Source organism: Gossypium hirsutum, chromosome D07, assembly GCF_007990345.1.
Source record: "Gossypium hirsutum isolate 1008001.06 chromosome D07, Gossypium_hirsutum_v2.1, whole genome shotgun sequence".
Taxonomy (NCBI): domain Eukaryota; kingdom Viridiplantae; phylum Streptophyta; class Magnoliopsida; order Malvales; family Malvaceae; genus Gossypium; species Gossypium hirsutum.
The window spans coordinates 50536525-50547591 of NC_053443.1; the positions used below are offsets into that span (position 1 = coordinate 50536525).

Below are 11067 nucleotides of genomic sequence, written 5' to 3' on the forward strand. Positions count from 1 at the left end.
GGACAAGGAGTGATTCGAGAAAATTTCGGTTAGTATTACCATAATTCGAATTTAATTATTAATTGTTAAATTTTAAATTAATATACATGATAAGCAAATTGAGGTAAGTATCATGATTGAATTGAATGATAAATACGTATTGGTATTAAATTTATTAATAGTACTTGTTGAATTTTGAATAATATGTTTAATAAATAAAAATAAGGTGAATATCGATATTAAATTAAATGATATTGAATTGTTTGTGAATTGAAATAATAGATGTTTTGAATTGACTAAATATTTGAAATTGTTGTGGAAATGAATTCGAAATTGGAAAAGTAAAATAATACCCTATTAACTTATCGGACTAGATTGGATACAAATGGCATGCCATAGGATTTGTGATGTGATGAGGAGATTTGTAGTTCGGCTGATAAGATGATTCTGTTAATATATGCTTCGGTTTATCTGAAGAGGCATCTAATGCCTTATTGGTGTGTTTAGGCGGATATGATATACTGGTGTGTTAAGGAGGATTTATATTATTCCGGATGTGTTAGGTTGGATTTATATGATATTTATTAATTAATCTCATATTTGTTACGTCTGCCAGAGAACTGGCTAAACAGTAGCTCTGATACCAACAAATATAATATCCCCTACCCGTATTCGTCACCGAAATAGAGTATGAGGCATTACCAGATTTTATCGAATAATTTTTTTGTTATTACGAGTTAAATACTATTCATTTATCGAAACATGTCATGACGTCCTTTGGATGGGCCTCCGAAGCCCAAAACATACATCGGGACCAAATCGGGATTAAATCGAAACCATAAGAAAAAAAATTTCGCAAAATCCCGAAGTTTTTTTTATGAACTCAATATAACCCCTTTATAAATATCTAATCTTCCCTGCAATTTTAAGTCGAGACCAATCCAACACAACCAATCCATTTCAACATATTTTCAAGATAGATTTAACATATTCATAAGATAGCCTCATCACATACCAAAAACAAAATTTGTTAGCCATACCAATGGCTAACCATACATTCATTTCACATTAACATTTACTTTACTAGCTTATACATGCCATTGATTTCCAAAATAAAGTTTCTTTATATACCGAGATCTTGAGGTTGATAGTGTAATGCGTCTCCGACCAAATCTGACCTCCGAGCTCTTGACACTACAACACAGGGGAAAAGGAAACAGGGTAAGTATTTTGTGCTTAGTAAGCTCATGTAACAAGAATTATACTTACCTAATATTTTCAATGCAACGCAATAAACATTCATACATCCATTCAATGCTATTCCCTTAACATGCACAAACTCAACATTCAAGTTAGTTCAATAATTTCCATGTATCAATAATATATATACCATGATTGATGAGCTCATCAATTCCATGATTTCCATTCCCTTGTTATTTTTCCATATTTATCCCGTTGAATTATTTGGAATTTCGATGGATTTTCAGGGGTACACCTAAGAGTACAAATCCGGGTCCGTCAATTTATATTCATGTGCGCACATTTCCATTTTAGAGAGCACACTCTCGCAAACCTCATCCTTACAGCGGGATTACTAGTCCAGGCTAAATCCCCTATAATATAAACTCATAGAGTATTGTCGAGATTACTAGTCTAGGCTAAATCCCTTGCAATGACAATTACTCTAATGAGCTTGGATCTGAATTACCAGTCCAGGCTAAATTCAGACCCTAATTTGGATTACCCGTCCGGGCTAAATCTATTTTTCACATATTCTTCGGGAGGGCTATATCAGGATAGGATCACCCTTCCGGGTTAGATCCTTTTTACCGTCAATTCCTTTTCAGAGATCCATCGAATTTTCCTTTCATTCAACCGAGATTTATTTTCTCTTTTCATCAAGAATATCAATACTTCATCAATTATCATACAATAAGCATCCAAATCATATTCACATCAAGAAAAATATATTTCAAGCATTTAGGAATATAATTCAAGTTACACGAACTTACCTCGATACTTGTTTGTATGCAAAAATCTATTAATCCCGAACTTTTTCTTTTCCTCAATCTAGCTTCGTATTTGAATTTTTTGGATTTAAATAAATAAATTTAATCATTAATTTAATACATTTCATGTTCATATGTAACATTCTCTCTAATCCCATTATTATTTATAGTTCATTCAGAGCTGTCTCCTTAAGTCATAATCACTAAATTATTTATATCTTGAGTTACGGAACTCCAAATTAAGATCCACTAATTTTTCCCGAAACTAGACTCACATATCTTCTTACCATAAAATTTTCAGAATTTTTGGTTTAGCCAGTAAGTACAGTTTATTCTTTAAAGTCATCCCTATTTTGCTGTCTGACAGTTTTGACCCTTCTTCACTAAAAAACAATTATCTCCTCGTACAGAATTTAGATGATGTTTTAATTTGTTTCTTTTGAAAATAGACTTATTAAGGATTTTAAACATATAAATTTAAGCCCCTAATTATTTTTATCCATTTTTTTATGATTTTCCAAAGTCAGAACAAGGGAACCCAAAATCATTCTGACCTTATCTCACAAAACCTATTATATCTCACGATTTACAATTTCATTTCTTACACCGTTTCTTTTATAAGAAACTAGACTAAATAAGATTTAATTTCATATTTTATTCATCCTATAATTCGATATATATAATTTTTGGTGATTTTTCAAAATTATACTACTGCTGCTGTCCAAAACTGTTTTAGTGCCAAGTGTAGATTTCCATTTTACCTAAAATTTCACAGTTCATACAAGTCCTTGCTCAATTAACCCCTCAATTAAGCCAATTTTTTATCAATTAATACTTTACCTAGACATTATAAGTTATTTCACAATTATTTAAATTTAGAATTTCCACTTAAAACCCTAACTTTAAACTCTTTTACAATTAGGTCTCAAACATTCACTTTCTATTCAATTCTTTCAATAAAATCTGCATATAAACAATTTAAAGCTCTAATTCCATGCTAAATCATCATATACTTCCAGCACATATTCATAGCAACTTTCAATTTCATTCATAAAATCAAAAACTAATGAATTTAGTAATAGGACCTAGTTGTAAAAGTCTTAGAAACACTAAAATTACAAGAAAAAGGCAAGGATTAACTCACTTGGTGAAAAAATTATGAAATACCAGCTTGAATAAACCCTTAGGACGTTTTTTTCTGATGATAATGAAGAAAATATGAAGAGAATTCTAGATATTAGAAGTTGGTCCCATTTTTATTTTAGTAAATTTTGTTATTTTCCCATTTTTCCCTTATTTCACCAATTCTCCTGATTTTCCTCAGCTTATGCCACCCTAAATATCTCCTTTTGGGCTTATTCTCAATTTATGTTGCTCCTCATTTAACAATTGAGCTATTTAATCCTTCTAGTAACTTTTACACATTTTTCAATTTAGTCCTTTTTACTTAATTAACTACCCAAACGTAGAAATTTTCTAACGAAATTTTAATACCATATTACTAACACTTCATAAATATTTATAAAAGTATTTCCAACTCAGTTTTACAAGATCGAGGTCTCGATACCTTGTTTTTACCCAAATTTTCCAATAATTTCTTTTTCTAACTAACCACTAAATCGGTAAAATTTTTCTATCGATATTTTTATACAATTTTCCTATCATATCAATATTCATGCAAAAATATTAAAATAAATTTCTCTTTAAATCGGATTTGTGGTTACAAAACCACTGTTCCGATAACCTTGAATTTAGGCCATTACAGAACCATTGAGTTTGTATTTTTTATTAAATTCACTTACAACCATATAGGTTGTGCTCTAGGTGGTAAATAAACCAATTTGCAAGTTTTATTTTGAAATATTGAATCAAGCTCAATTTTAATTGCCTCTTTTTGAAACGGATCGTCAAAAAAAATATTACTTCAAAAAAAGTTAATGGATCATTTTCTACCAAACAGGGGTAAAAATCATTTCCAAAAGATTTTTCAATCCTGGGTCTTTTGGACCTTCTTAAATCCTCATATCCAAATTTATTTTGTAAGATATGTGCATGAGAATAGTAATCAATCTTTAATGGAAAAATATGCTCAAAAAACTCAACATTTTTTGTTTCAAGAATAGTATTATGCTCGAGCACATCACTTTTACAACTAAAAATTTGTACGCAACACTATTGTTCAACATAACCAATGAACATGCAATCAAAATTTTTAGAACCTATTTTCCTTTTCTTAAGCTCAGGCAACATGACTTTAGCAAGACACCCCTACACTTTCAAGTATTTAAGATTAGGAGGATAAAATTTCCATAGTTCAAGTATTTGATTATTTTTGTGTTTTACTATTTGGCGCATTCATTAGTTAATTTTAGTTTTAATCCATCTTTTGAATTATTAGGTTAAATAATAGGAAGACGATAATTACTAGTAATTGTAGTCCTCGAGGAAACGATGTTTGTGCTCACCATAACTATACTATTAATTGATAGGTGCAATTGTCTTAGTCGATTTATTAGTTAGTTTAGTGGACATCATGTGTGTGTGATTAAGTCTGCTAGAGAAAGGTTTTGATTAGCAAACTGACCATAAACTCTTTCAACAAAATGGTTTTCTTAGTTTTCAAATCTTCCAAAAGTTTGCAGTACTCATTCATTTGCATTTTGATGTCTTTGTTATCAGAAATCTCTCATTGGTAATATTTAACTATAAGAGACTTCTATTTGCCATCATCATCGGCTGTGTACTTGATAATCATGTTATCCCAAATCTCTTTCACTCCCTTGTACGAACAGTAAACATCAAAAAGTTCATTCAAAAGTTTAGAAATTATTGTGTGTCTATATACCTTGTTGCCAAATTCCAACAATTCAACCTACTTACTTGAGGTGTTAAATGAGGTTTCTCGGTTAGAGCAAAAGTCACTCCATATATGTCAAGGACAGAAAATGCGTTCTTATCAGTGCTTGAAATTATTCTTGTAAAAAAATTTTGATCTTAGAGAATTAGGGAATGATTTAACATACGATACAACAGGCATTATCGAGGCGGGGGAATATGCACGACATTGGTCGAAGGGTGATTAGTGAGGAAGCTAGCAGAAGCATCTACTGAGACAAGAATAACTATAGCCATCTACCTTAAAGACTGTTAGAAATCTGAGGGTAAAAAAGTTGGAATTGCTACTTGAGGTGTGAGTATCCATGCCCTTAAGGATATTTCGCGGATTCGCGTATTCAACAAGTACTTCTGTTAACCGGCATGAATACATGAAATAAGGAAGAATAAGTCAATTAAATGCTAAGCTAAAATCGTAGAATAAAGCTTTTAAGAAACCAAAGAGTGTTTGAAAGAGAACGTAAAGAATAAATTGATGGTATTTATAGGTACCATGCATGCTAAAAATAGGAAAACATAACCGTTGGGAAAATATTGATATTGTTAGTAAACGTTAAGAAAATATGATTTACTTAGGAAATCAAGTAACCTTGTTTAACTAAAACAATACAAATAAAATAAAAGAGAAATGTGAAAAGCAAAATCGATTTGAACCTAGTAGTGCACAAATGTCCATCTTCCCATAAGCATAAGGTAAACAGTGATAGATAAACATAATCTTGATGGTCTTATTTAAAGGATGTGGAATTTATGTTTTAAAACACATAAAACTTTTGAAGGGGATAGTGCAAAAGATTATTGAATTCAATATATTATATTATATTACAATTTAATCAATTTGTATATTATTATATTTTCATAAACACCACCACGTATTCACTTTATACATTTACATTCTTTATCTTCCATACATCCTCATCATTTACAATTTTATTTAACAACTTGATTGATATTTTTAAAAAAATCTAATTAAATTTTGGAGCTTAAATAATTAGTTATCGTTAGAGGTGTTCATGGGTCGGGCCGGGCCCAGAAAAAAATTTGGCCCGCGTCCTAGGCTCGAAAATATGGGCCTGAAATTTTGTCCATGCCCGGCTCGGCCTATTTTTTTAATAAACACCAAAAAATTATTTAAAAAATAAAAAAGTATTTTAAAATAAAAAAATAAAAAAATATATATTATATATTCGGGCCGGGCACGGGCCAAAAAAGTGGTGCCTGAGGCCCGGCCCGTTTAGTTTTTTTGCCCAAACCCATATTTCGGGCCTATATTTTTACCCGAACCCTCCCATATTTCTGGCGGGCCGGGCCGGGCCGCCCGTCCCATGAACATCTCTAGTTATTGTTGCAAATATTTCAATTACTAGTATATTGTAAATTATTGGTATATTGTAAATAAAAAAAGCGTCGATCCTTTAGCGGAGATTTTCACTAGATTTGTTTATGAATAGGCTATTTGCTCAAATTCAAAGGTCAGCACGAAATTTGAAAGGGTTTAGGTAAAAATATTAAACTTAAAAAATGGGCTTAAGTAAAAAAAAAATTAGACCTGTTTAAAACATGGTCCTAGCTCGGGCTTGAACATTCAAGGAGCTCAGCTCGACCCATTTTTAAGTTGGTAATGTTTTATATCACGTTATTTTTATATATTATGTAATTTATAACACAAAAATTAAATCTATAGTAATATTATATGCTACTACAATAATGTAAATATTAAAAATTGTTAAGATGTCTATATATAAAATTTTAATAAATAAAAATATATAAAATTATTAAATATTAAATTAAAAATAATATAATTCTAAAATTTTAATATTTTTAAAAAATAATATGGACAGATTTAAACAATTTTAAGCCTTTATTTCGAACCCGATTCGATCTGATCTGACCTGACTCATGAAATAATTTTAATCAATAATGTCGGTGAGTTTTAGGGTGGGTTTGGATGGGCGGTGCGTTTACCTACAGTTAGTATAAAAATAGCGGTGGCGGTGAGATTAAATACTATAACGGTACTGTAGCGTGAGACAAAAAGTAAGCTAAACACACCGCACCGCCCATCCAAATATATAGACTTATGACATATTTTAATCTTTAAATTATGATAATAGGTAGAAAATACTAATATTTCATATAAATTTAAAATAATTTTGTATAAATAGAGGATAACTAATTTTTTATATAAAATAGAAAATAAAAATTTATATTTTTAAAACAGTATCACTTATTTTTTTATATAAAATAGAAAATAGAGGATAAATATTTTTTATATACGTAGAGGATAACTATCTTTAATTTCACATATGAGATAAAAAATTGATCACATATCTTTAATTTAAAAGAGATTTTAATCTTATTTATTAAATTTAAAAATTCTACAATTAGCTATCGGAATCAAATTCAAGTGGATGAGTTGAACTAATTTTTGAGTAAAATCGACTGAATCAATTGTTAAAATAAATTATTTAATTAACCATGAAGATTAGTAAATCAAATAAAAGGGTAAACGTGGATGAAATGGACAACGGGTGACACGTTGCGGGTGATGAAGGTGAGTAGCATAGGAATTGTACAGCTGAGGGCAGAGAAAGTAGGGCCACGTGGGATGGAGTGGTCTTGTGTTTACCCAATTCAAGCCATGTTTTTCCTCTTACAAAAGCTCTGACTAAGGTTCTCTCACTAATTTTCTAAGAACGAGAATGTTGTATAGAAATTAACATAAAATTTTTAAATAGTAGTATAAACACCATACGATTTTCGATGCAGCCAATTGTTAATATAGATTACCGAAGTGGGGGAAATCGTGGTCCTTGTAAACTCTGCCGCCCAGCATCTCTCTCTTTCTCTCTCTCTGGTTATTGTCAATTTCTTCTGACAACCAGGTCCCACCCCCACCATCTCGATCTGCTCAAACACCTAATCTTCCCCACTCTTTTTCTCTTTTATACACTCCTCAAAACCCTACCGTTGAACTCCCACTACTCTCTCTTCCTCTTCTTCACTTCATTCCTGCTCTGTTTCTCAGTGGGAAAAAGAAAAAAAGTCATAGAGCAGAGCAATGGTGCCCATTTTCGCTTCTTTCTCTTTTTTACTCATTTCTGCTCTCTTCATTGTTGCAGGTAACCAACATTTTGGTCTTTTTTTTATTAAAAAAATGGTTGTATTTTTTGTTTCTCTTGGGTGATGCATTTATTTTTCCCATTTTGCAGACTGTGGTTCTATTGGAGTAAACTACGGAAGAATCGCCAACAACCTTCCTTCAGCTACCAAAGTAGTGGAACTACTTAAATCCCAAGCTTTAAACCGTGTCAAAGTCTACGACACTGACCCGGCTGTTCTCCATGCATTATCTGGATCCGGAATCAAGGTCACCGTCGACCTCCCAAACGAGCAACTCTTCGCCGCTGCTAAAAGCACTTCCTTTGCTAACTCTTGGGTCCAGCGAAACGTCGCCGCTTACTACCCTCACACTGAAATAGAAGCCATTGCCGTCGGTAACGAAGTCTTCGTGGACCCCCACAATACGACTAAGTTCCTCGTACCCGCCATGAAAAATATCCACCAAGCTTTGGTTAAGTCCAACCTTCACTCGGATATTAAAATCTCTTCCCCCATTGCCCTTTCCGCTCTCCAAAACTCTTACCCGTCTTCTGCCGGATCTTTCCGACCCGAACTTATTGAACCCGTTTTTAAACCCATGTTGAATTTCCTCCGCCAAACCGGGTCTTTCCTTATGGTCAATGCTTATCCTTTCTTTGCTTATGAGTCAAACACGGACGTCATCTCCTTGGACTACGCTTTGTTTAGAGAGAATCCGGGTGTGGTGGATGCGGGTAACGGGTTGAGGTATTTTAGTCTTTTCGACGCTCAAATCGATGCCGTTTTCGCGGCAATGTCTGCTTTGAAATATGATGATATTCGATTGGTTGTGACGGAAACGGGTTGGCCCTCAAAGGGGGATGAGAATGAGATCGGTGCTAGTGCCGAAAACGCCGCCGCTTATAACGGGAATCTGGTCCGTCGGATCTTGACCGGCGGTGGGACCCCTTTGAGACCCAAAGCAGATCTTACCGTTTATCTGTTTGCCCTTTTTAATGAAAACAACAAAGTCGGGCCTACATCCGAACGAAATTACGGCCTCTTTTACCCGACAGAGGAAAAAGTTTACGATATCCCTTTCACTGTAGAAGGGTTGAAGAATTACCATGACAGGCGGTCGCCGGAGGCCGGGAATCAACCCGTCAACGGAGGAAAAGGGGGTGTGTCGAAGAGTACGACGGGGAACACGTGGTGCGTTGCGAACGGCGAAGCTGGAAAAGAGAAGCTGCAGGCAGCTCTAGATTTCGCCTGCGGTGAAGGAGGTGCTGATTGCCATTCGATCCAACCAGGTGCCACGTGTTACGATCCCAACACCCTGGAAGCCCACGCTTCGTTCGCTTTCAACAGTTATTATCAAAAGAACGGACGCCACATGGGGACGTGTTATTTTGGCGGGGCGGCCTACGTCGTCACCCAACCCCCTAGTGCGTATTCTATCCTTCTCTCCCTCTTTAATTCGGCGCATATTAAATTATTTTCAGCATAAAAACTGTTTTTAACAAGGTCCACGTTAGCGAGATGTAAAGTGGAGTTACTAACGTGCACAGTGGGTGGTCCACAGTGCACGCCAGGTTAGGAAAAAAAAACACCCACGTGATGAGGGGTGAAAGGAAAATTGGAATCTTGCAAAAGTTGACGTGGTGTGGGGCCGCAGTGCAGTGGGAAATAATAAAAACATTAATGGTAATAATGCTGCCATTTTAATGCAAATATTTGGTTTAATTTTGCAGAGTATGGTGATTGCGAATTTCCGACGGGATACTGAAAGAGTGGTAGAATGAAATCATGAATTTTTAGGGTGGGGAGTATTATTGTGTATTTTAGTTGGATTTGTTAGCAACTTACTTCCTTTGTGTATAAATCAATGGATTCTAAATATGTTATTCTATTCCATCTTTACTTTTCAATCTCATCATCCAGTTTGTTTCACGTCGTAGATGTTTATGTAGAAGAAGACAAATTTATTTATTTGTGTTTGAGTATAAGATTGAATTGAACAAATGCTAACTCAAAATAGGTGTAATATTTTTTTGTATTTTTTCTATCAATTAGCTTAGTTAGATGAAAAAATATTCATTTTGTCGATATAAACATCAGTAATTAAATAAATTTAATATATATTTTTTTAAAATATATAATACTCTTTATTTTTACATTTTTTTAAATATTTTTAATGGCTTTCTATTTTTCTTTGGATTTTCTTTCTGAGATTTTTGAAAAATTTAATTACTTGTTGATGTGATATTTACATGGCAATCCACGAATATGTCCACACTAGTTCACGCTTGTTAACTTTTTTTTATCTATTTTACAAAAAAAGAGAGTACAACTTTAAAGATTAAAAAAGTGAAAAATTAAGTGAAAAATTAAAATGATTTTTTTTATAAAGTTAGAGAACATTACAAATAAATTTTTTTGTGAAGTTCATAAACTCTAGTAAAAATATGAGGTTACTCAAAATCGACTCCATCATCATCAAAATAAATTCTAAGTTTTAAATTTTAACTTTTGGCTAGAGTTTAAAATTTCGACTTGTTGATTCAGTTTTAACTTAATTGGTATGAGCATTATTATTTATGCAGTAAGACGTGAGTTCGATTACGTTAAAGTGCATTATCCTCCTATTTATGAATTAGGGGAAAGATTATAAATATTTCTAAATATTGTGTCAAATAGAACATATATAATTAAAATCTATAATAAAACTATATCAATATTCTTTTAAAAAAACAATTTTAGAATAAGTATTAAAAGCAATTTTAAATGAAATGATGAACGTATTTTATTGCATTCGAGTTTATATTCTTTGACAATAATATTAATATCAATTGATTTAACACGGTCGGCAAGAATTAAAAGCGACTTAAAACCACATTTGTTGATCAAATTGGGTTATATGGGAAGGAAGCACACAACATAACTAAATTCTCCTTGTTTTGCTCAAATAACCAATGTAATGGGGGGATTTTCTACTAACCTTAGAACCTATTTTAGGTGGGAATCTTTCAAACCCAATGTAGAAAATATATAAATATAATATATATGCACTTTTTTACCTCAATAATATACAACAAAATTAAAT

General features: G+C 32.6%; 1 protein-coding gene across 1 annotated transcript; it reads left to right on the forward strand.

Moving 5' to 3' along the window:
- Positions 1-7580: 7580 nt before the first annotated feature.
- Positions 7581-9892, forward strand: LOC107955062 (glucan endo-1,3-beta-glucosidase 12). The gene is made up of 3 exons (XM_016890771.2): positions 7581-8005; positions 8096-9409; positions 9716-9892. Exons 1-3 carry the CDS (start codon positions 7945-7947, stop codon positions 9748-9750), a joined length of 1410 nt encoding a protein of 469 aa, XP_016746260.1. The 5' UTR covers positions 7581-7944; the 3' UTR covers positions 9751-9892.
- The last annotated feature ends 1175 nt before the right edge of the window (positions 9893-11067 follow it).

Excerpts from the sequence above, each read along its gene's own strand:
- LOC107955062 (XM_016890771.2), top strand. The coding sequence starts at position 7,945 with ATGGTGCCCATTTTCGCTTCTTTCTCTTTTTTACTCATTTCTGCTCTC. Across the intron at positions 8,006-8,095 it reads TGCTCTCTTCATTGTTGCAG|ACTGTGGTTCTATTGGAGTA; the intron begins GTAACCAACATT and ends CCCATTTTGCAG. Across the intron at positions 9,410-9,715 it reads CGTCGTCACCCAACCCCCTA|AGTATGGTGATTGCGAATTT; the intron begins GTGCGTATTCTA and ends TTAATTTTGCAG.